The 25,694-nt window shown below is 43.7% G+C and overlaps 1 protein-coding gene and 1 long non-coding RNA gene across 9 annotated transcripts in view; one reads left to right on the forward strand and one right to left on the reverse strand.

Annotated features, from left to right (window-relative positions):
- KLHL29 (kelch like family member 29) overlaps positions 1-25,694 on the forward strand; it is a 568,419-nt gene that overhangs the window by 527,462 nt on the left and 15,263 nt on the right. For all 8 annotated transcript variants that reach the window (XM_025206190.1, XM_025206187.1, XM_025206189.1 and 5 more), the window contains 3 exons: positions 448-630; positions 2,607-2,787; positions 14,785-14,978. In XM_025206190.1, coding sequence (XP_025061975.1) covers positions 448-630; positions 2,607-2,787; positions 14,785-14,978 — 558 coding nt within the window. The remainder of the gene's footprint in view (positions 1-447; positions 631-2,606; positions 2,788-14,784; positions 14,979-25,694) is intronic.
- LOC112550552 lies at positions 5,619-21,150 on the reverse strand. Its single transcript, XR_003094460.1, has 3 exons — positions 20,420-21,150; positions 19,908-20,198; positions 5,619-5,754 (listed from the first exon to the last, which is right to left on the reverse strand). It is a non-coding gene; the product is annotated as an uncharacterized LOC112550552 (long non-coding RNA).

The following is a 25,694-nucleotide window of genomic DNA, read 5'->3' on the forward strand; positions in this document are numbered from 1 at the left end:
CAGTGCCATGATAGAGCTGCTGTGCTCCATCTGCACTTCAACAGTGCTTTCACGGAGCTTATTTTGCAGCTCTGTTTTTGCTTTGTGATTTACAGGTGGCACACATTTTTTACAGAATTTACAGATAGGTGCTTTTAGCCTAGTTATTTATGGAGCGTCCATAAATTGACAGACAGTTGGCAACCCTGCCTCCTACCAACCTCTCCATTTGATTGTACAGCACACAACATCTCTCTTACATGAGCCTTTATAAGCATCTGAACAGCACCACTCTCAAAGCACCAGAGCTTAAATGATTCACCAGACTGAAAAATGGCTTGTTTTCTCTAGTTGTATTTTCCAATGGGGGCTGAAAAGCTGGCTTTACCATGAGTTTTATGATAGACTACTGCCCAAATGAGAAGCATGCCTTTTCTAACAAACATGTTTTGCTTAATTGACTCCTAGGTGTAGCCGAGGTAATAGTCTTAGTGGGAGGCCGCCAAATGATTGGCATGAATCAGCGAGCTTTAACAGCTGTCACTTGCTTAAATCCACAAAACAATAAGTGGTACCCATTGGCCAGCCTGCCCTTCTACGATCGGGAGTTTTTCAGTGTTGTCAGCGCTGGGGACAACATCTATCTTTCAGGTAAGTGGCATACCACTTGGGCATAGAGAAGGGCTGGCCCCTCGCAAAAATACATTGTGCACTGCAAGCAGGGAAGAGCATGTGCTAGTCTTATCCAGCTGTCACTAAAAGGAAGGATGGGCAGAGGGGAACTTGCTTTCACCATTCTCCATTTCACTTCAGACTTAATTTCCTTGCAGAGCAGTCAACAGCCCATTCTGCAGTTATAACGTGTAGAGAATAGGTTCGACAACCATCAAGCGTGCAAAGAGGTTTCCCTACTGTAACAACACAATTTAAAATACTGGCTGGAGTCGAGCCTAAATGGTGGGTTACTGCATTCAAGACAGATCAGCTGAGCTGCTTGAATATGTGACCTACACTTACAATATTTGCTTACAAGAGCGTTCACGTTTGGTACCTGTTCTTTAAATCTCTCTTTTGACAGTAGTCTGTAGCCCTATAATCTTGTTAGCTTCAATGAAACTGAGCCCACACTCCTGAAGAGGGTTTAACTGAAAGAGTTACTGACTGCGGCTTGGACGTGTAGTATAAAGGTGTCCGTTTATATTCAATCATATGGTACTTCTCCGATTGAGGAACGAAAGCAATCTCTACTGGGTGGAGGTAAAGATCCCCCTGGTGGTCATGGAGAGTAAGGGTGATGGCAAGAGGGGAAGGACTTGTAGACGAGAAGTGTTTATACAAATTTAAATTCCCCTATCATCTTACTTATGTTGACTAGAGGCCCCTGGAGCTGAATAAAAGTTATTGAGATCAGTGTAGCTTCATCCCTTTGTTTTGTTACTGGAGGTCAGGTCCTCAGTGGAGGTCTTTATGCGGTGCTGGCTATTTTGTTCACTGGAGTGCAAAGGTTTCCCACTACGATTCCCCACTCCAGGCTCCGTGGTGTCTGAAAGATGAACAAAACCCAACCCCTAAGTTTATTTCAACCCCTTCCTGTGAACTCGTGCCAGGTTTCAAGGGGATCTGGGCCAATTTCTAGTGCTGGATGGAAAATATATTCAAGTCAAGAGCCTCACACGATTTCTATGCCAGACTAGCTTATTTTGTTTGCTTTACTCAAACCTGGAACACAAAGTAAAAAATGATCTCCTGCAAACTGAAATGGGGGCATTTCACACTGCACAGTGGGAGGGGAGGGAATGAAATATCCTTAAGCAAAGCAAATACCAAGGAGGAAGGATGGTTTTGTCATTAGCGTGCAGAACTGAGAGACTGGCTCGGCTGCTGACTCCTAGTGTGGTCTTGGATAAATCATTTCACCTTTCTGTTCTTCAGTTTCCTGTTCTGTAAAATGAGCATAATAATCCTCCCCCCTACCATGGAGTGTGGGAAGCTAAACTCTTTGTGAGCCCCAGTTAGACGCAGCTACACAGTTGTCCAGTATTAGCATCTCGCTTCATCAGTGCTGTGGCTGCAGCGCTGCGCTCTAATGTAGCAGAACTAGACAGCCAAGTGATGCCAGAGCATTAGGAGTTAAACCTTGAATTCTTGTCTACTTATTTTATTTTAATCTCACTGTTCACCAAGTTGTTTTCTATCTTTTAGTCAGCAGTCTAGATTTCAAACCAGGCAGTATCTATTAAGCCAGGCACTCTCTGCCTCGTGACACCTTCTTGCAAGTGTTGCAGTAATTTAATAGATTGGATGTTATTTATGGATGTTGGAAGGGTATATTCCCTTATGCACATGTCCCTCTTAGTCTGACATCTTGATTTCCTTGTGTCATCTTGAAAAAAAAAACAAAAAACCAAAAAAAAAAACCTTTGGGACGCATGAATAAATGACACAGATCTGCATCATCGGAACAGATGCTCAGTATCGAGGGTGATTTATTTTAATTAGTCAAATGTCATTTGAAGAGTTTTTACTTTGTAACTGGCTTTGATTGCAACATGCAGCGAACTGCCAGCGTTCCAAGAGCTCACTTAATTCTCTCCTTTCCTCTCCTCTCACTCACACATTGACGGCAGGTGGCATGGAGTCTGGTGTCACGCTCTCTGATGTCTGGTGTTACATGTCCTTACTTGATAACTGGAATCTTGTATCCCGAATGACAGTCCCGAGGTGTCGACATAACAGCCTGGTGTACGATGGGAAAATCTACACCATTGGAGGTGTTGGTGTGGCAGGCAATGTCGACCACGTGGAAAGGTAAGGTTCAGCTCCCAGAGAAACCATCTGATATGTTGTGATTTTGGCTGCGCGTGATTTAAAGGGACGTTGTCAACTCCAGTTTACCACAAGAGTCAGGTTTTGTCACAACAAGTTTTTCCAGCAGCCTAGAACATAGAATTTTATTGAGGGATTTTTTAACGCATCAATAGAAATCGTTGTTTTAAAACAAACAGCTGCCAAGTTGTTTGTGACATTTTATTCAATCATTTAATAAACCCGTGCTTTAGAAGTTGTGCAGATTTGGGGCTAGCAAAAGAAGGAGAGCGCCGATGCACAAACTCTCCTGTTTACCTACAAGGGTGCAGCCAAGGCAAGCTTCTCTTACCCTTGGCTCTTGCAGACCCCTGCAGGCGAGATCCGGTTGGAGGAAGGATTGCCCTTAATTGTATGGGTTTTCCGAGATGCTGCCAGTTGAAGCAACACACAATGATGAGCTTGGTGTCTGGAAATGAATAGGCATCTGCTAGAAGGAAACAGTTTTTCAGTCCCTACTGAGACGGGCTGAACAGAACAGGGTGGAAAGCACACTGTTTTATTTTGTAGGAGAATCTGTGATTTCAAACATTTTCTTGATCTGACAGGGGGGCAACAACTCTAATTTCCCATGGAAAAAGTAATAAAGTAAATTCATATTGGACCAGTAGAAATAGGTCATGTTGATAAAATGCAAATTTTTCATTTAGAGTTCAGTTTTTCCATGTAGAAATGGAAAGCCCTTTTGAACTAGCAAATTAAAACCTTCCCTTCCAGACACTGGACACTAAGAACCAAGGACTTAACACTGATATTGGTTTTCTGGCTCATTATAACCTACCTGACCCCTGAATTCTCCCCAGACATGAAAGGTGAGAAAGATCCTCCACCTTTTTGATAGGCCTCAATCTCCCAGTAATCTGCCTCTTTTCTTTTGCTGTTTGTTTGTCTGCTACCCTTGGGGATTTCGCTCCCCCTGTTACAACTGTTTTCTTTTACTATGCTGTGTTGGCTTTCACTGCTCAGACCTGAAGAAGCATGTCGTGTGTTCGAAAGCTTGTCTAACTCCATCCCAGCTATACAGTTGGTCCAAGAAAATAAATCCTTGCTGGGCCATCATGGTTACAACATCTCCCGGACCCTAACACTACCAGAAATGATCACAACAGCTTCAGCCTTGTTGAGATATATTTTTCCCCTGTTTGTTTTCTGTGAGACAGACTTTTATCAGAAGTGATAGATTTTTGATTTGCAAAACACAAATTGTTTCACAGCATTTTCTGGCAGATGCACATTCTGCCTGCAGAGGTTTGACTAGGTCTAGTGCTGACTTCAAATTCCTGACTCAGAGGTAGACGACTCCCTTAGCAATGGCTTCAGTAGAAGAAGGTTTCAGAGTTTTTTCTCCCCAGAGCAGTAGGGCTGGACCCAATGATCTCATGAGGTCCCTTCCAGCCCTAAACTTCTTTGAATCTGTGAGATAGCCAGTCCCAGTAAATGGTATCTTAACGTGGGATCATATCTATTTATGCCAGAATTAAAGGTGCCTAGAGTTATTATGTGAATAATATGCAAAAATGAAATAGGATTCAGGTTTCCCAGCTCTCCTTACTTCTGGATTTTCCAACTATTGCACACTTGGCCTCGCAATATTAACATGCTGTTAATATAGCATAATATAGATGATATGTGAAATCATCTGTGCAATTATTGCCTACAAGTAGATATGTGAAAAGACCATTGTTGAGACTGCAGAATCAAGGACTTGGAATTTAGGAAGTGCTAGGAATTTAGGAAATAACTATTGCCTAAACTATTTCCAGAGGGACCCCTACCTTTCCCAGTGGACAGAAGGGACCTTCTCTGGGGACTGACTGGGGCTGTGGATTGAAGGGTATATGCCTACATGACCTATCTCATTGGTTGTAGTGGTTGGAAGGTGTTTCAAGAATGAAGCAAGGACTTGCAGAAAGAAAAGAGGCAGTCTCGTGGCTAAGGGAGTTGAATACTGCCTTGGAAAATTACATTGTATTCCTATCTGCCTCCCGGAGCTTGTGTGTGATGCTGGGCAAACCTCTTATACTAGTCTCGTAAACAAAACTTAATAATAGATGATCTTTTATACCAAACATGGAAGTCCTAGAGTTGTTGAAGGGAAAGGCCATCTGAACTATTTCTTGTGGGCAAATTATGACTATTTTCTCTAACCACTTTCAGAAATAATGGACCTCTTTGGCTAAAGGTTTTCTCCCAAATCCAAGCAGGCCCAAGCCATGTAACAACTGACGTTTGGGAAAGTTATAAAATCTGAAAATGGAATATTTCTAATGGGAACATCAGGTGACCTTTATAATAGGTGATCAGGAAATGTTACCTTTGCAGTCTTGACCTCTTTATGCTTATCTGTTAGGCTCATGTAATAATGGCATAATTGCATCCTCCTTTCCACCCTGAAGGGTCTAAACTTTCAGCTTCTGATTATCCTCACTGTGAAGCAGTGTAAAGGTAATCACACATACAGGTACACACAGCCCATCAGTGGTTGCACAGCCGCTTGTGACATTGCAGTGGTACTTTGTGAATCAGACTCCCGGGCGCTGCACCAGAGTGTGTACGGTTCCAGAAATGGTTCCTGAGGGTAGAGCCAAGTACGTAGACATGGGTCATTTATTGTGAAACCCGAGGGACAGTCCAGGTGGTACCACATTTGAGCTTCTCTTCACCGTTCTGAGAAGTGGCCATGTACAACTTCTCCGTTACTTTATTTGTAAGGTGGGAGACTGGTATTTGCTCACCTCCTTGTTGTCATATGGAGATTGGATCTGCAACGAGGGCTTTAAATTGTAGAGAAGTATTAACAACAGTCTGTGGAGCTCCTGGCTGCTAGGTCAGGGCACTTTCCCTTTGCCAGAGGGGTATCATCCGTGAGGCTTTTGCTCTCTGACTCTCTTTGATCCTTTGACGTTCCCCCTAAAATGCAGTCAGAAATTACAGCTGTTGAATGGCACACAGGATATGTAGCCTGGGGCAAATGGGCACATAAATCTTTTTTTTCCGGCATTTGTTACCTAAATATGGCAGAGCTGAAATGAGCTAAGATCAAATATTAAACTGACTTCACTGATTGTGTCAGCGAGTTAGGGAAATGCAGGGAGTAAAATGGCAGCAAAAATAATGAAAAGCAAATGGGATTAGCTAGCACTGGGCCCACTCCAGGCTGATGATGGGTAGGCTGCAGACTTGTTCAGTGAGTCTCTCACTCTTTTCTGGGTCCGTAACATTACTTCAAGTTCCCACGCATTTTCTCCTGTAATTTAAAGTCAGGCTTTTTTTTGTTTTTTTACAGGGGAGGCTAAATGTTTTTTAATCCTCCTTCTAGTTGAAAAAGCACATCCAGTAAATGACCATGACACGAGCAACTTTCTTATAGTAGTAGGTGGTTTTCAGCAGAGTCCGCCTGTTCCCCCAGAGTGTCTCTTTCTTTCCCTGCTTTGATTCATTCACTCACTCTTCAACAGAACATCCAGGGGGGGAAAAGACTGTGTATGCTCAAGACCAGTGGTTGTATCAACACAGAAGCAAACCTAGTTTCTCACTTTTTCCATCATCTCTGTCTATAAAGTCAATACCCTCATGTCCGCAACAACAGGGGTGCCAGTCCTTGTGACTGTCTCGTGCACCTCACAATAGTTGTTGCTTTTCTGTGGTCCCCATGTCCTGGAGTCTTGTGCTTACAGGAGAATTTCAGTTTAAATTTGGTGGGTTGGTTTTTTTCAGAGAGAACTTTGGCCAGTGTAGACCGATGATAGTTTCATTGGTGTCAGGTTTCTCATTCTTATCTCAATAGAGAAAAATCTTGAAAACAAGAAATCTTTAAAAAGGCACGAAAATCAGAAGGCAAATAAGAGAACAGCCAACCTATTCTTTTTAATATCTCAGGATTTTCAAGTGAATCTCACGAGTTTTGAACACTTGGGATTAGCGGCACTGAAGACTTTAACTCACCACTCTGTAGTGCCTATGTGAGCACAAGTGTGATCTGACAGACAAGCCTTCAGCTCAGCGAATGCATCTGTGATCCCTGTCTACCCTCAAATTTAGGACATAGCATAGGCCTTTTATGTATGCTTATCAACAAGTAGGCTATCTCCATGTCCTTTGAACGTATTCTGCCTCTGCAGGGATAGGTAAACCCTTGTGATGGGGATTTGTTAAACTCTCAGTTATAATTAATCTGCTATTATCTATTAAATGACTTATGAGAAGTAACAGCAGAAGAGAGTGTATGCCTAGATTGTGCGTCCCTTTTGGGTTATGCTGGGATATCAGAGGGTTTTAAAAATTAAAATGAAGTTTGGAGATTAAGGAACGTGTTCATTTCATTGCTTAAATCCTTTGTTTTGCTGGGGGTGGTTTGACTTGGTTTTAGCATTGGTTTTCTGGATCTTGGCATTAGACGAGCAGGCAGAGAAAAAGATCATCTTAAAAACTGCACCCCACAAGGTCCGTACCTACTTGAACAGAAACATGCCCCGGCTGGCCCAGTATCCTAATTTTAGCCAGTATTCAGAAAATTAAATAGATGGGACAACTGATCCTAGGCTTGGGAGCAATGAGGCATTCTGAATGTGGGTCATCTCTTTCAGAAGAATCATTAATGTGCAGAATAATGTTAATTTAATTGCTCAATTGTCTGATGTCACATGCTCAATTAAAACTCAGCTCAGCTCAGAACTTCCCAGTACCTCTTCTTAGTGTGCATGTGTGTGCGCGTGCACACACCCCCCCCATGCAGGTTTGACCTCCATTAGTAAACAAATCACGTTTTCCATTTATATGTGGATGGGCCGTTGCTCTCGCTTTGGAAGGGGTCTAGGAACACAGTCTTTCAGAAGATAGGAATGCATCGGTGCCTCTAGACCGTATGAATGTTTGCATTAAAAGAGTGGCATGGGTGCAAAGGCAAGTATTTAGATTTAGGAATGCAATTTAAATTTGGTCCCTTTATAAATATGCATTTAACACCACCTTTAGCTGCTTGATCTCATACTGGGTTTTTTTCATACTGTTTAATTGCTGGATCTCATACTCATACTTACAGAAGCTTCCAGTTTTGCCAGATTAAGCTGGATTTCCATGGAAATGGCAAAAGGCACATTGAACTGAGACCAGGCAACATCCTGCTCGCCCCCTGCTAGTTATTAATTCCTTGCCTCTAAGCATGGCTGTACTAAAGCACTGTGGTGAAATGTTTACAATAATTTTTTTAACTCAAGAAAACAACTTCTTTTCCCCTGAGCTCATTCTAAAAAATTGCTAAGCTGTTTTGGTGAAATATTCACTTTGAGGCAAATGCCCCGGATGAAAAATAAAGCCCTGAATGGTCAAAATGTGACAGAAGTTATTGAAATAAAATGTATAGGGCAACTTTCATTATCCATTTGTTATCTGTACTGCCTCCAGTGCATCCGTGTGTGACTGGCCATTTGTTGAATGCCCATGTTGCTATTGGAAAGCGCAAATCAATACCCCCTCTCCCCGACACACACACACACTACAGAAAGGATGCAGACAAATTGGAGAGAGTTCAACGAAGGGGAATAAAAATGGTGAAGGGACTGGGGGACATGACTTATGAAGAAAGACTGAGAGAACTGGGCTCATTTAGTCTAGAGAAGAGGAGACTGAGAGGGGCCTTAACAGCAGCTTTCAACTACCTGAAAGGGGGTCCAAAGAGGACGGAGCTGGACTGTTCTCAGTGGTGGCTGATGACAGAACAAGGAGCAATGGTCTCAAGTTGCAGCAAGGGAAGTTTAGGTTGGATATTAGGAAGAATTTTCTCACTGGGAGGATAGTAAAACACTGGAACAGGTCACCCAGAGATGTGGGGGAAGCTCCATCCTTGGAGGTTTTCAACACCTGACAAAGCTTCAGCTGGGATGATCTAGGTGGGGCTGGTCTGCTTTGAGCAGGGGGTTGGACTAGATGACCTCCTGAGCTCCCTTCCAACCCTCATTTTCTATGACTCGATGTCTCTAAATGCAATTAGGTGCAGTTTTCTGTGGAGTCTATAGAGTGAGGTTAGAAGAACCCATCCTTCCTCGTTCCTTGTCTGTACTTCATTTCTAGAAGCAATGCAGTAGACCACGCCCTGGGAAATTGCGGGGCCAGTGAAGTCAAGGAGAGTTTAAAGAGCTCACATGTCTTTAAAGAGCTCAGCAGATCCAATGATGATGGGTAACGTTATGAAAATCTGAATATATAAAAAGACACCTATTATTGTACTTTAAAATAATGTTATGTGCCTGCTGAGCTGAATCATACGCTCACTCTGTGAAATGGATGCATTGTTGGGCTATGTTTTTGGAGCAGGTTTTCAGGGAAATAGCAATGTGACTGCAGTTCTCAATCAAGTTTGTCTGTGACAGGGAAAAAACGTCCCTAGGTATTTAGTTGAGAGATTATCATGCCTTTCCATCTGCCTCTGAAGCTTGTGTACAGTTAGGATATGGAGGAATGAAGTGAATCTATGACCAAGGCTTCTACATAATGGATGATGGGCCTCCTCAAATGTGTGCGTGGAGAACTTAGAAGCCTGCATATGCTGACAAGACAATATATATGACTAAATGTTTGTGGATCTGGGTACTTCATAGTAATTATCTGTCTGAAGGGTGTGGGAAGATGAAGCTTACGGTTCTGATAGCATTTGCACAGCCAAGCCTCTCAGGTTTATCTAAAATTGGCTGACTGCTTCAGTTTATATTGTGCACTTGAAAGACAGTCTAAAAAATTAAATGTAAAAATAACCTGTATCTGTCTCTCTACAAACAGCTTCAGAATGACCTGTGTTATTGATGTTTTAACAAATTATTTACATATATCCTTGTCCAAGAACAGTTCATTAAGTTCCTCAAAACAATCGGGGGGGGGAGGCAAAATATAGTCCAGTAATAAGATGTGAACCATTTGAAAAGCGGATCAATACCAAACAATACAGTTATATTCTGAATAGCATCTTCCCTGCAAAGTGTATTCCAGAGTTAAATAATGTATAAAAAGGTGGGTGGTGTGCATATATAAACTTCTGATAATGGTTGGCAGAAAGACTACTTACTATCTAATGTAAATAAATTGAAGTATTCACTCATAAGGCTGTTTAACCTAGAATGAGAGAAATTAAGAGAATGAAGCAATGTGTTTTCAGGCATGACAAAAGAGATGGAGAAAGGCTGATCCAGGTGGCATAAGCTCCAAAGGAAAAGGCTTTCTTACCATTAATAATAAGGATGGTGGAAAAGATTGAGAGAGAAACCTGGGGCATCTTTATACTTGCTCTGGTGTGGAGCGGGGGTGGGGACGCACTTTAATTTGAGTGGCTCTGAAAGCCGCTCTAAATAAAGTACCCGCAGCATCATGTGTATTCAGCATCCCATGGCAGGGGCACTTTAAAGCTCATTCAATGTCCTGTAGTTAAAGTGCCCCCACTGTCATTTCGAAGCGCGAGGACACTGATATGTGATGCTTAGGCTGCTGGATTGAGCCTTCTAATTAGCACGTGTTGGAGCAGACGTCCGGCACATGTGTAAGTGCCCAGATGCTGAATGAGATGAATGAGGTGAGAGAGAGATCAGGTGCACGAGTCAAAGCTGGAGAACAGCAGTGTAGGGACAAGCCCGGGCGCCCCAGGCGAAGCAGAAACAGTAACTTCCAGTTTGCGCCACATTCACAATTGTGAATGCATAGCTGCCATCAGCGACCACTTTTCTCATTGTCCCCGTCCGCCCCACCACCAACCGCTTCCAAGCTGGTGCCCAAGGCAGTTGTGCCTATCAGTCTGCTTCCTTCCCCCCACCCACGTTATGCTGCCACTGAAGGATAAGCAGGCTTAATTTTAACAGTAGAGTCTGCGGAGTATTGACTGTGTTGTCTTCTGTATTTGGAAAGCATCTAGCATGTTTAAAGCATCATAGGAATATCACTGATACCCGTATCAGAGTTTCCAAAGTGCGCAGTGTTGAAGTGATGTCCTGGCACTTGGTATTTGTGAAGTGACAGGGCCAGATGCATTCTGCATATGGTTGCAGCTTTGCGAGACTGCAAAGGATGGGGTTGTAATAGCCAAGCTGAGAGGAAATTAAGGCATGCATGATGTTTGAATGGAAACATAGCTGTATCAACGGTGTAGAAGGCTGCAGTATAGGTAGTCTATAGATTTAGACAAAGGAGATGAACAACAACAACACTGAGGTTACCGATATCGTAAAATAAAGTACCCTCCATGAATTTGGCAGGCCCAAGACCTTGGCTAGAAATAGCCACTAGACTCACAAGGTTTAAGTAAGCCTGTCCCAGAGAGAGCTGTTATCTAGCATAGATACAGGGGGCTTTGAGGTAGTACTGGTATGGTAGGAGTGCTGTGCACACTTTTGCAGAAAGAAAAACCTTTGGTTAGATCAGATCCAGGTCCCACTAAGTATTCATTTGCAGCTGCTAAAAGCAGACTCAAATATGAGTTTTGAGTGGAGGCAAGAGACCAAAAACGGTATTTGAGGCCACATCTTTTCATTGTGAATGTGATAGCAGAAGGTGGAGGCAAGAGAATGGAGAGTAAGGATGGAAATAGTAAGAGCAGAGAGGTAGGAAGTGAACCGGCTGGGATTATTCTCTCCGTAAGAAAGTTGCACCAAGTCAAGGGTTTTTAAACCAATTTAGTTAATCTGGTGCAAACCTGGGTGTGAACACGTGAGGAGTCAAGTGAAACCAAAACAATTTACTGTGTGGAAAACGTGCCTTACAGTGAGAGACTTAAGAAGCTTAAGCTACTTAGTTTATCCAAGGAAAGATTAAGAGGTTGCTTTATTATGTTCTACAAAAATATACATGGGGAGAGATATGTGATAGTAGATGACTCTTGTAATCTAACAGAAAAAGGCTTGTGATCTGGTGGTAGGAAATTGAGAGTAGATAAATTGAGATTAGCAACAAGGCACATATTTTTACAATGAAGGTAATTTGGCACTAGAAAAACCTAGTCAGGGCTGTTGTTGATCCTCTATCACATGAAGGGGTTCAAGATCAAATTTCTTTCTAAAAGCTATGCTAAAATTCAACAGACTGTATGGGCAGAAAACAAGTAGGCATAATGCATAGTACATAGGAGGTCGTGGTACTAGGACATACTGGACCTTTCTATCCTTTATTTCCATGAGTCCATGGAGACAAAGATGACTTCCAATGTGGCAAATGGGGGGTTAGACTAGACTAATTAACATCACCCTTTTGTTGAAATTGGTCCGCCTTTGTCCTTTAGATGAGTCCGTGTGCATAGGGGTTCTGGTCTGCAGGTAGAGCCAACACCAGATAGCAACGCTACTTCTTACTCGTTCAGAGAAGGTTCTTGACACTGAAGGATGCTTGAAACTAGGACAAGAACATTTGATTTAAGCAGCACTATTTGCACCTCTATCCGGTAGATTTGCAGCCTTCGGCTTTGCAGACAAAGTGAAACTATTTAGTCATTTCTGGTTCCCTGTGGCAGTCAGAGAGAGATTAATTCCTTCACTCACTCATGCAGCAAATAAACAGAGAGCAGTGGAAGTGGGTGAAAAAAATGATGGGTGACCCAGAATGGTGGTAGTGAGATTTACCATTGCTTTTAGCATGAGACTCACTGCCACATGCACACCCCTGCTGCGCCCACCAAACCCCACCTGCAGAACATCTGGGTGGCATAATCTGCCTGTATTTTGATAAACTATTAAATGGGAGAACTGAAAAACAGTTGACTATAATCTGTGTCCCTCTCGAGCAGCCTACCACCAAGGGAGGAATGAGCACACCTACTCACCTTCACGGAGTGATATGCCATTCAGATGCACTGGCCACAAACATCATCGGAGATTGAAGTCCAGTAGTGACACTAAATCACTGTGGGCTTTGTTAGAAAACATATATTGGATGACAACTCTCAATTGTATCCCAGAAGCTGATAGATTAGAAGGGCGAGTTAGATCAGTTCCAGTCTAATAACTGTATTCCTTTGACTGTTAATCATTTTTTATTATAAAATGACAGATGTTGACAGATAAATTACCAAGGCTTGACTTATTGGGGGATGCTTGTTGGTTAAGTGTGTCCCAAGAGCAATGTACCAAACTGTTTATATTACATGATTTTTCCCCATATCAATATTAGGATGAGAGCGAATATTGCTACGAGTCTTGCATACAAATAGGATGCATGTATTGCTTTGTGCCTTGCGCTGTTAGTTTAGAAATGAGTAATCAGATGCAGATTTGTAATCTTATTTTTGGCATCAAAGTGTAAAGCGGGCCCAATATATGATTGTGCCCATTTATATATTCCTGAAACCACGTTGTTTAATTTCTTCAGTCTGAAGTTAATTTCTCAGTAAAGAATTCAGAGCGGTCGTTTCCAACCTGTGGTCCGCAGACTCCTGGGGGTCTGCAGACTATGTCTAAGGGGCTCCATGAAAGATAACTATGATTAATCAAAAGTATGTGAATACCCACACTTACAATGCAAAGGGGTCTGCACCTCCATACAAAACATTTTAAGGGTCTGCAAATGAAACAAAGGTTGAAAACCACTGATTTAAAGTATACTAAAATCACTAGAAAATACATTTCTCTCTGCTCTTTATAAGGAACTTATTCCATTTTAGCTGGCTAAAATTTGCTCCCATTTTCTTTCTTCCATTCCGCTTATCAGTCATTTATCAACAGCTCTCAGCTATATCTACTGACATTTTTTAAGGCAGACGAAGTCAGGTATATTAAGTACATTATTTTATGTCCCTTGCTCTGTTACCTGCCTTGTATCCTTTATTTTATCCCAAGTTTGGATTTTGGCAAGTGAGAAACTTTACAAATGATGTCTCTCACTAGATATGTTCACTTCAGAAGGGATTTGGGGGCCCGAGTTCAGGAATCCTTGAGTGTTTGAGTAGTGATAAACTTCATCCTAGTCTTGGGAGACAAAGCTAATGAGGGTGATGAGGGTTTGCATCCTTTTAATCCCCCATTGTGAATAATCATTACTCAGGTAACTACTACTTGCCTAAATGTAATATTACATGGAAACATTGAAACCTAAAAACCATATTATTTTTTGACCGTCTCCAAGACTCATTTTACAGGAACTATTTGGATCACTGCCACATTATCTTAAAAAATAAATGCCTGTACTTGTGACATTGTTGAAAACGAATCTTCACCCACAGTTTATTAACTGCACATCCTTATGGTCAATGGCTTAATTAAATCTGATACTGATGACCTGAAAACTAATTTAGTGCTTTAATGCATATTTTTTTCTGTTGTGCTGTGTGTCAGATGTGAATGCAATGGGGAAATCTAACTCCAGCAGCAAACGCCCCATTACCTTTGGCTACATCCTCCATTGAAGTGCAGTAGCTTAGTCCACACAATGAAAACTGAATGAAGGCACGTGCAACCTGTGCACTGATGACTAATTGACCTCAGTAAAAGGAGCTATCGCATTGCATTATATTTGATGATGAGATGAGTTTTGCGAGCTAAACAATTTAAGTACATTAATACTTGCCTGCCTACGGTTGCTATTGGATATCACTGTGCTGATATGCGAGAAGAGTTTCACTGTATTCTAATTAATAGAAATTAATTAGTAGAAGTTTCCTTGACAAAGGTGTCCTGAGTTTCTTTAGCTCACACTATAATTAAGTTTGAGAGGTATATGAAGAAAACAGATCTATTTTTCTTCATTTCTCTATTGCTATCTGCTTTAAAGGATAGAAAGAGGCCATCATCACATGATTTGCCAAACAGTTGACTTGTTGTGGTGTTAGAAGATACATTGACACATCTGTTTTATCTGTCTGTCTAACTGCCTATTATATATCAGTCTATTTTATCTGTTTGTCTGTCTGTCTGTCATGCACTTACAGTTCACCCAACTTGGTATTATCTGAGCTTGTTCTTATCGCTTTTGTCTTAGGTATGACACGATCACCAATCAGTGGGAGACAATAGCTCCTCTGCCAAAGGCCGTGCATTCTGCAGCTGCTACCGTCTGCGGTGGTAAGATCTATGTGTTTGGTGGGGTGAACGAAGCCGGCCGTGCTGCTGGGGTCTTGCAATCCTATGTCCCTCAGACAAATTCATGGAGTTTTATAGAGTCTCCCATGATAGGTAAGTGATCCGTATTACAGTTAAGTAACTAAATTATATAAATGCCTGTACTAGAGGTATGATTAAATGCCCATGTTGAAAAGAAATAAACCAAGGGGTCTGAATGAAAATGTGTCAAATAAGAGGCTGGGGGAAGATGTAAGGGGCTGGCAGCAATATGCAGCATATTATACTGGAAGTACCATTGGCAGGATCCCTTACTCAGGATGGTCGTCATGCAATATTGCTTTTGGTTATTAGCTAAGGACGGTGATTTCAAGGTGGGTGAGATGGAAAAACAAGTGAGAAGTGGATACCCCATAAAATAAACCAGACGTTAATAAACTGCATTAAGACTTGATTGGACTATCAGCCGTTTCTTGTGCTTAAGACCATACTATTCAGTTAACAGATTATTGTTAATGTTATTAAGATGCCGCTTCTCCTGCTGGAAAGACAGTCTTTTTTACAGGAATTTACCAATGTCATTCAATGGAATTCACCCTTCCCAGTAGGAAGTCACCAACAAGGCAGCTGGACTATTAAGAAGCTGGTGCCCTGGAGCAAGCATGATACTTTCCAGAACAAACAGAGAGACGGGCAAATTTTCAAAAGCACCTAAGTGACTTTGTACTCTCAGGCCCATTGTCAGAAGTGCTGGAGATCCTGAAGAGCTTTAGCCATAATGACTGAAAATAGGATTTGTCTCCTGAATCTCTTGGGCACTTCTGAAAATTTAAACCACAATCCCTTGCCCAAAGAGTTTGTAATCTCAGTATGAGCTATGGTGCAGTAAGAACAGATAACACACACCGTAGAGTACAGCACATTAATCACACAGGGTTCAGGTTAGGCCCAAGCACATCTGGATGGCTAAAATAAGCTGCTCCTCTTACTTCTTTTGTGATTCTGCTCTTCAAACCTCCTGGAAGAATCAAGCCTTAGGGAATCAGTACTCACTCTACATGAGATGCTATGGCGACATGCATGGGACAAGCTATGGCGACATAGTATCCGGGGGCACAAACCATGACACCACCACTGCTGCGCAGTAGCAACGAACGGAAACAACCCATGTGGTGCCGAGTCTGTGCGGAAATGACCCACATGGCGCTGGAACCGCTTTAGCAAGTACTAAATGACTGCGCAAGAAGAAATGCACAGTTGGGCGCATGTGTAGACATCCATATAACATCCATGCTCATATCTTCCCTTGTAAATATTGTCTTTTCTGGGGCTCCTCTTTGTGTCCAGCCTAACATAACATGACATCCATACGATGTAGCATGAAGCGCCCAGCGGGAGGGCGTTAACCAGCAGCAGTCATGTTTATGTATTACAGCAGAGCAAACAAACCTATTTCTTGGCTTTTTCCATCACACAGGCACGACTGCTGCTATTCCTATAATCCACTGAGTGACAGCATGAGGTTTTCCTGTACTCGGAGCATACCACAAAAATGAATGTATTATGCAAAGTGGTATCCCTCTTCCTTATGAAAATAGTACAAATGCCACAGGAGCTATGAATTTATTCCCTGGGCTCGTTATACTGTCTCGTATGTGTCGAGGCCATGCATTTTTGGATAAATTATCCAACCCCATCCAGAGATGGGTGCATTTCAAATATATTATATCATTTTCTCACAAAAATACATCAAAGCTATTCATTTGGTTGAGGGGAAGGTATTGGTGCTTTCTCAGCGTAAAGGTCATTAATTTCTCCATTTGTGTGCAACGTTTCGGCGGTGGAACGTACCGTGCAATGGAGTTGTGTAGGGTTTATGCTGGGAAATAAATAATGCCAATTCATTTTAAATGTATGGAGTAATTTCACACAAAAATGGAAAAGCCATAGGATGCTTGTGATACTTAACCTTAACCAGAGGGCCCTGAGACGTTTGAACGTGCACTTTATTTGTGCAACCAGACAGAACAAAATGGCAGTCCAGATTCAATAACAACCTTAAAGCAAACCAAACCCAGAGAGCAAGATCAGGAAATCTTTTTATAAAATAGAAATAAAATGATCTGCAAGAGAGATCACTGTCTTTCATTTGAGCCTTGGCCAGCACTAATGAATGAAGCCTCAGGTGGTCACTGTGAGGTAAGTAAGCTGAGGCAAAGAACTACTAGTTTTGTTGCTCAGGGTCACACAAGAGGCATATGGATGCTGTTGGTCTCAGACAAGATGATGGCCTCTTGAAATGTGTGAAGCGTGCTCAAATACATCACTGTGCAGCAGCTCTTGAATGAAAACAAGATGAACCCTGTAAATGGATTAGCAGCATTCATTTAAAACCTATCTGCTGTTTTAAGGAAGAGCATACAGGAAGGCTTGTGGTAGCTCAGACAAAGTAAGTCTATCACTTACCAGGAAGTCTGGTGCCAATATTGGTTTAAACATTGAAGAGGAGTTTGAAAGCAGTTTTAGTGCTAGTGAAACAAGCCAGAAAGGACTTCACCATAGACCAGCAAGAGTGAGAGTCCTTCCAGACAGCGCCGCTCTCTTCCCCTTGGATTTCTTCTAGAATAAGTCCCTGTCTTCTCTGCTGAACGTGCTGCTAAGGGTACCGGTGGGAATGCGGATGCCTGTGCACGGGGAATGGGTGGACCAGTGATTCCTCGCACACGTCACAGGAGTCACAAAGTGGCTATGAGGCAGGAATAGCTTTTAATGACTGCAGACCGGGAAATCTGCTCTGAAGAGTCAATAGAGCTTCTCAGTATCTTAATAGTGTTGACTGGAAGGAGCCTATAGTTTAACAGTCTCATATCCCACTGGTCCTTAGCCCATGGCAGCTCTGCTGCTGTTTAGTAAAAGTTTTACTGCCACTAAGCGAACAAAGCACTCATGTTTGTGGTGCCTACGTTTTTGTCTCTTGTTACACAGCTCTTAAAAGCACCGCAGAAAATGTATTTCATGCACAACCTCCTAAGGCTTGTCTCATTTAATGAGACGGCTGCAGACATGCTGAAGTCAGTGATTGTAAGCAAGCGTAATTATCTTGTCACTTTGTGTTTTAGTTCACTTTGTGCCTAACGCTGGGGCGCTAAAATATACCTTTTATGGTATATCAAATAACCGGTTGCCTGCATTAACTGAATTATAAGTTTTGATCAGCGTTTCTGAATTGGTTTTCCATTTGCAGGTGCCCATACAAGAGTTTTTATTCATCACCATAGTGAAATTTCAAAATATCTAGAGGTCTCATGGGGATATGCAGAGCGGGGATCCCTGAATGTTTCTGGACTCCAGGCTAAATCCAGTATATTATATGATGCTCCGCACTGGTTCCATTCGCTTCTCACATCATCGTGAGAGGCTAGTTACACGTTATGTCCTGTTAAGTGTCCACCATCAGCTTTCCAGCCCCCTTCACTGATGGAGACCTTCCTTCAAGGGCAAGTAGGTCTCCACCTGGCTGCACAAGCTCTCCCCAAATGGGGGTGGAGAAGGTCTCCCCGCGCTGTGTGCTACCAAGACCTTCCCAATGCCAGCTATTCTGCCCAGACAGGTAGGCACTGGCAGGAAGGGAGGGAAGAGGCAGGGATGCCAGGCAGTGCAGTGGCAGACCAGCCTCCTCTTGCAGTGTGCTGCTGCAGCACAGGAGGAAAAGCAAGGGGACTATGCTGTCTTATGTCTCCTTTGTGTGCCTGAAAGTGCTTGTAGCGGCAGGGACATGGTAATGGCCCTCTAGCTGCTGCCTTGCCAGACCTCTGGAGTGACCTCCAGAGCAGCCGGTGCCTGAGGGAGCAGCTGCCAGCTCAGTCCCTGCCTCAGAGATGGGTCAGTCTTAGCATCTGCAGTCAGACCTATCAAACCAGGCTCTTTACCTGCACGCTTATGGGCGGGTCTGATAGAAGGACATCAGGGAAGGACGCACATGATCATTCTTTGCTTGCATACATGTTCAGCTGTCGCCTTTTTACACGCACAGTTCTTGGATTGAGCTCCTTGCATAAGGAGCCCCTGCCTCCCCAACCCCTGCCCTCGCACACGAGCGTGTACCCACACTCCTTCCTGCCCATTCTCCTGGTGCACCTTCCTGCGTTAGCACTTGACGTTTCACTAGGAAGGATTGGGCACTTCCCTTTTGCTAGAAGAGAAACTTAAATTCTCCATGCGTGGTTTCCAGAAGCTATCCCGGACAGCAAGGGACGTATGGAAGTCCATATGGCTCCTCCGTGTTGTGACCTGGTGGACATTTTTGTCTGGGCAAAGGCAGCGTTGCACTGTTCAAATGCTTTCAGAAAGGTCAGAGAAGGAAAGGCTTTTGGGACCTTAAGGGCATGCCAGCTTATAATTTCAATTTGTCTCTGCCTCTCTCAAGAGGGTCTCAGGTATACAGGGTTATGTCATTCACCCTTGGGCCTCAGAAAGGGCAGACAGGCCACTAACTAGAGGCATTTGCATGTAAGCTGAAGATGCATTTGGCATCCTTCACTCCCGCAGCGGGTATCAGTGCGTCCTGGAATATGCTGAGACAGTGCCTGGTAAACAGGAATTCAGATCCCGGGGAAAGATCTAAGGCCAGGTCTCCGAGGCCTCCATCACCACTTCTTACAAATGCCCGAGAGAACCAACTGGCTAATTTTGTGCCCAAACTAAGTGCTCAGTCACAGCGCCGCGGCTGTAAAGAACACTTCGAGGACAGTATTAACCATGTCATTACAGGTCTGCTTCACAACGCTGTGGCTTTATTTCAGCTCGTTTTGCTTAAAAGGAGGGATTTTTAGTTTAAACATTGAAAACCAGGAACGTGAAAGATGGGGACACAGAGTAGGCAGCCTACTCCATCCTTTGTCTGTGCCAGATTGTTCCCTACCGCCCGTTTTCTGACTTGTCCAGTTCAGAGTTAAATATCTCGGGCAATGGGTCTTCTACAGCTGCTTGGAAACCTGTTCTAGCTCTCAGACTTTTTTTCCCTAGTGTTAGATCTAAACTTACCTGCGGGTTTTTTTCACTTCACCAACTTCCTCTAGCTCTACTCCATGGGCTCCACTCCAGTTATTCCTCTCCTTCCTTGATGTGTACATCCTTCAGCTACATATTAGAAACCCTACATAGCAAAGTCACGAACACTTCAGGCCTTCTGTTCCTGCCTCAGAAGTTGGTCCTGCCTGAGGCTTCCACCCTGTTTTCTTGTCCTCCTCTGCATCTCCTCAAGCTCATCGACATGTTCCTGAGTAAAACCGTGTCAAGAATTGAACCAAGTGTTCTAGGTGTGTCCTCTTGCTTCTGGAAAAAAATATGAGAATAATTTCCTGCATGCAGGAAAAAAAACCCAGAATACTGCAACTGAAGGCAGAGGACACTGGGGCCTCTTAATGAACATTCATTTAAGTGCCTCTGATGCAGGGCTGGCCCACAAGTTTTTGGGGCCCCCTGCAAAATATAGTTTTGGGGCCTCCTGATCCATCAAAAAATGAAAATTGCAGTTAATTGTGATATAAACTCACTGAAATAGTTGGGGCTGGGCTGCACACACGTGGGCTGCGAGGTGGGGGCAGCATGTGCTGGGGATGCCTGACTTCCCTCCCTGGGACCGGGACCAGGGTCAGGGTAGGAGCAGAGCTAGAAACTCCTCCACCGCTCGGCCGGGAAGGGGCTCCCTGCCTGCATCGAGCCCTTTAAACATGGTGCGGGGTCAAGCAGGGCATGGCCCCTTGGCTGCGGGGCCCCGTGAGGCTGCAAGTTGCACAGAACAGGACGGGCCGGCCCTGCTCTGATGTAGATCCTGCCTGCTGGATTTATAGACTGCTACAACCTACTGTATGACATTGTATGATTGCGCATGAGTGAAAGAGCAGGTGCCCAATATCTATTTGGTTTTCATGAGCATAGAGTGTCTCTTATCCTCAGGCCGCTCTCTCCTATCCTCCTCCTTCCTGCTCCTCCTTTGTCAATGCATAGAGGTGAAGTGGGCATGGGCCTGGCAGTGGTATACATTACTTCATCCTTTTTTCGTCTTCCCTCCTTGTTCCCTGGAGTGCACTGGCTTCAAGATGCTGTGACAGCACCTTGCCATATGGCTGAAATCAGAGAACTGGCTGCTAATTACAGCATCCACAGTCCAGCCCTCGCACGGTATATTAAGAATCAGGCTCCAGGCTCCTTAAGGTATCTGATCCCATTACTGTGTGCTGCATTGCTACATCAGGCCTGAGTACATCTCTCTGAGGTATGCAGAGAGAGGTGGAGCATATTTGGTTTCTATTAACTACTTTGCTCTTTTCCAAGCCATTCCAGCAGGCTCTTGCTATGTGCCTCATCAAGAATGCAGGGGACACATTAGTAGGAGTAAGAGCTGAGCAGTCACGTGTGTGGCCTGCCAGCTTTGCTCTGGAAAAATGTTTTGACTGGTGCAGTTTCAATAAACTGTGGACAATAGGAACTCTTCCTGCCAGTCATTTCAATACCATTTTGGGCCCTGACCAAGCTTTGCTTTGGAATGTAACGCAGGATCCTCAAGCAGCTGCTGGGAGCAAGGCAGGCATGCACCAGCTCAGCGTTATTTAACTATTCAGTTTGCTGATGTGGGGCTGTAGCCCTGAGCTACAACAGAGGTAGCATATTGTTGTTATTAGGTTATGGTTGCAGGCCTCTGGTGGGCTAGATTTTCCAGCCACCCAAGAAGTCTACACCCCATTGTGGAATGGCTCTTGTTAGCCAGAAATAATTCACCGAGCCCAAATTCCATTTTCTAAATAGCAGCAATAGAAGGGAATGTTATCCAGTGTGGCCTTTGATGCTGAAAAATACAGCTTGCTCCTACTTTTTGTGGTAGATTTCTCATCCCACCTCTCCTCAGCTTTCAAAACCTCAGCTCATTTGCTGTCAAAGCTGCATTTGGAGTATTGGACAGTCCTTAATTTAGATTATCCAGCAAGAAGAAGGTTAAAGTGTCCCAAGGTCCCCAAAGGTAATGCTGAAGGGGTTTTTAGGAGAAAGAGGCCATTTTCTTTTCCCTCCCTTTCCTCACTCCTCTCTTTCCTTATATAGACCCAGTAGCCCTTCCTGACAGCAAGTGTTCTGGGTTTGTTCCACAGTCAAAACATCTGGGCGAGAGCATGAACACACAGTGGCAACGTGTAGGGGGGTGCACGGGGGTGCATATGCACCCCCTGAGAGCGCCTAAGCACCCTCTGACAGGCCGCGCTCACTGCTTAGGCGATGGGCAGGTGGGAGTGCCAGCCGGGGAGTGGGAACCACCCCCCACCCATTGGTGAGATTGGCCGTGGGTTGCTGACTGGTCGCTGGGGGGGGGCGCATGCCCCCCCTAACTAATGTGGCACCAGTCGCCCATGCGAACACAACTGGTGTCCTCACCAAAACCCATGGTCTCATTGGGCTATATATCAGTAACATGCTAGTGACAATCAGTGACGAAATGTAGGGCCTGTGGGGTTTTTAAAGAAGGTTCTTAAGCCTAAGAAAGGAAAAACTGCACAAGGGAAGTAGAATTGGTGTCACCTCGTTGAAGTGAAAACTGGGGATTGATGATGTTCATCCCTTAGGAAAGTCCTAATGGGAAATCCAGCGGTGAAGTGTAGGGGGAGGCTGCAGGTCTGGAGATGGACCAGGGGCTCCTGTGGGTATTTACTGCATTCACAGAAAAGGTGCTGATTTCTGTCTTTTCAAATCTCTGTCTCTGGGGCAGTTCCCCTAAGTCCTTGTGGAGTATATTCTTCAGGAGATTCCTTGCTGTGGCTTTCTCCCTTCCTGATCGCAGCAGCCGTTATATCTCCCTCTCAAACATACTTCATACTTTATTAAGAAACTGTGACCAAAACAAAAAGCAACAAATGACAATGAATGTGTGAAACCATGAACATAGTGATGAGTCCAAATTGATTGTCTCTACAAACCAGCCTGCCTGATTATAACAAAAAAAAAAGGAAGAAAGAAAAAAACTGTCACTATTAAAATAGGCAAGGTGGTTTTCTTCTCTTCCTTTGATAAAAATGAATCTGAAGGCAAGGATTCAACCTCTTGAGAAATTATTGCTTCTGCCTTGAGGAAGCCCGGAATAATTTCCCCAAGAGCTTTGAGAATTAAATTCTGAGTTATTTTCTGTGGAGTGGGTGTACCCAACTGCAGAATATCATTAATCAGAAGGGAAAAAACCCTGAAAAAGTATAATAATTAAATATGGAAGCTTCCCAGTGAGGGCCTTCCTGGGAAAAAACCCCCACAAAGTTGATTTTGAGAGAGATGAGTTAAGAGCTATTAGAACAGGAAAATCTTTGAGCTGTATAATAATGGCTTAGTGCAGTTGAGAAGAAGCTGAACGCTTGTTTTCTTGTGTTTTCTAATCATAAAGATTAAGGAAATGTTGTAAGGATCCACTGGTGAAGGCCTTTATCAAATATGTATAGATACTTAGTGTAGCAAGAGACTGGCCTTTCGCAGTAACTTGTTTTAACCATTGTAATACTTTCTACCTCCCTCGTGGCCCCACCCTTACGTCCCCGCACAGTGTGGAACTGTGGTGACTCTCCGTGGCTGCTTAACGACATTGGGATTTTAAGATCTGTAGCACAGGCTGCTCCTATCAGCAAGCTAATTCAATCACTGCTAGCAGTAGGAAGTAGATATGCCGCTGGAGAGACAGACACATACATTGCCTCCAAGTTTCAAGTGTTTGCTGATAGTAAAGGAACATTAAGAGTTAGGCTTCTTTGGTTCATGTCCAAGTGCTGTATGTGGTGGTTTCATAGCTTTGCATCCCTTCTCCTTCCACACACCCACACAGACTAGAGACAGAAATTATACATAAACCAGTAGAAGCGATCAGAAACCAGTTAAAATCTATACCACAACAGAAGTTCAGTGTACATAAACTGCTTTCAAAACAGCTGAAACCAGTTTAAGATAAACTTGGATGGACGTAGTATCAGACTTAACTGATTTAGGTTAAATTAGTTTATTGAACTGCTGTCTCAGAGCCCCTCCAGATTCAAATTAGCTCATAGTCCCCCAGCATCCCAGAATGCTTTTCACCTCCCCCGCGCCCCTCCTCTTGCAGGGTGGGTGGGCTAGCCTTTGCCCAAGCTGTCTGCTCCAACCGAGCGGCGGGGGGTGCTCTAGTACCCCCTAGCTTCTGGCCTGGGCCACATGGGCCACTGCAGGCAGGTGGCTGCATTTCCAGAATCAAAAGTGAATGTCTGTTCACTTGCTTATCAATTCAATCTACACAGTTTAGACTAACCAGCAAAGACTGAATCAATTCAGCCTTGGGTTTTTTAACTGCCTATACTTAGCCACAGTCCCCTTCTCATCTTAGCTTCACTTCTGCAGCTGTGCTCATGTTTTCTCCTCCTGTTTCTGTACATTTCCTCCCTTTCTTTCCCCCTTTTCTTTTCCTTGCCTGATGCATCACTCACGCGTTCCCTCATGACCGCAAAATCTCTCTCTTGTCCGTCCCCCCCAACCCGTTCCTTCCCCCACTTCGGCAGTCTCTCTTCACTCTTGTCCTGCTGCATTTGGTTGCCAGCAGGAGGGGTGCAATACCAGGCAGAGTCTGATACCCAGCCTTGTCACACTCCAGTGCTGGGGAAAACAATTGCAAGGCAATTCCCACTCATGCTCTGCAGCCCTGGGCTCCCATACACTTAGCCACTCTGTGGGGGTGGCCCATATGCTGTCTGATTATACAAGGAAACTATGAGCATTTGGAGCATGCTCAAATGCCAGTTGAATCTTCTGAGAACTTAGTTGCCAAACTAACAAACATGTATTTAGTCTGTACATGCTGAGATTTTTTCAGAAGTGTAAAGCCTGGTAGGATTTGGGCAGGCGTTTACAGCAGTGGCAAAAGGTCTGTCCTAGGAAACTGTCCAAAAACGTCCAAGTCCTGGAGTCTAGGCACGGAGACATGGGAGCTGCTCAGAAATACAACTGTACATATTTAACATGGGCAAAACAACGCATTTTTAATTCATTCCCAGAAACTGCTCAAATGTTACAACCGAAACCTCTAAAAATCTACCGGGTGCAAATCCCAGGTGTGGGATACTTCACCAAAACGATTAAGTTTAACCCATTATAAGCGTATGTGCCTGCCTGCAATATTGTGTAATGGGCCTAAGGGACAAGCCCACTAGCTCACTTGCACTTATATTGTAATTTCATGGCTAACTCTACTAGAGATCTCACAGTAACCCTGCAGTTAACGCAGTGATGTGAACAGCATCCCTGGAAGCTGACAGAACTACAGCGAGGATATTAGGGACTCGGTGCATCTGAAATGCTGAGAGCATACAGCTCCAGTTGAAGTAAATGGCAGCTGCAGATACTTAGCATCCCAAAAATTAAGCTTGTGGTGTAGTAGGGAGAAAACTTAGGCCTCAGAAAATATGCTTGGATCTGTAGGGACCTGCCCACAAGTAAAAGTGGGATATACAAAAGAAGCTATTTTTGAACATGATTAAGTGGCTTTCTGTGCTCCAGGAGCCTTCTGCACTGAGCTGCTGCTCAGAAATGAAGAGTGAGTTAAAATTTTGCAGCAATTCAAAACTCTGCAACAACTTGACACATTAATTTCAGATATAAGAGCAGAGCTTTCACTGTGGCTCCATTAGGCTTCAGAGAGGATAATTGTACTTCAGCAGTTTAGAAGGGGGGTGTGTACCGGGGAACGAAGGGCTGATGAACTTTAAAAGTGCCTTTGAGAACTTTAGGAGGAAAGAACAAAAAACAGAAACAAAAGGATGTCCTCGTTTTTCTTTCCCT

The sequence above is a fragment of the Alligator sinensis genome, unplaced genomic scaffold (genome assembly GCF_000455745.1).
Source record: "Alligator sinensis unplaced genomic scaffold, ASM45574v1 scaffold780_1, whole genome shotgun sequence".
Classification (NCBI taxonomy): domain Eukaryota; kingdom Metazoa; phylum Chordata; order Crocodylia; family Alligatoridae; genus Alligator; species Alligator sinensis.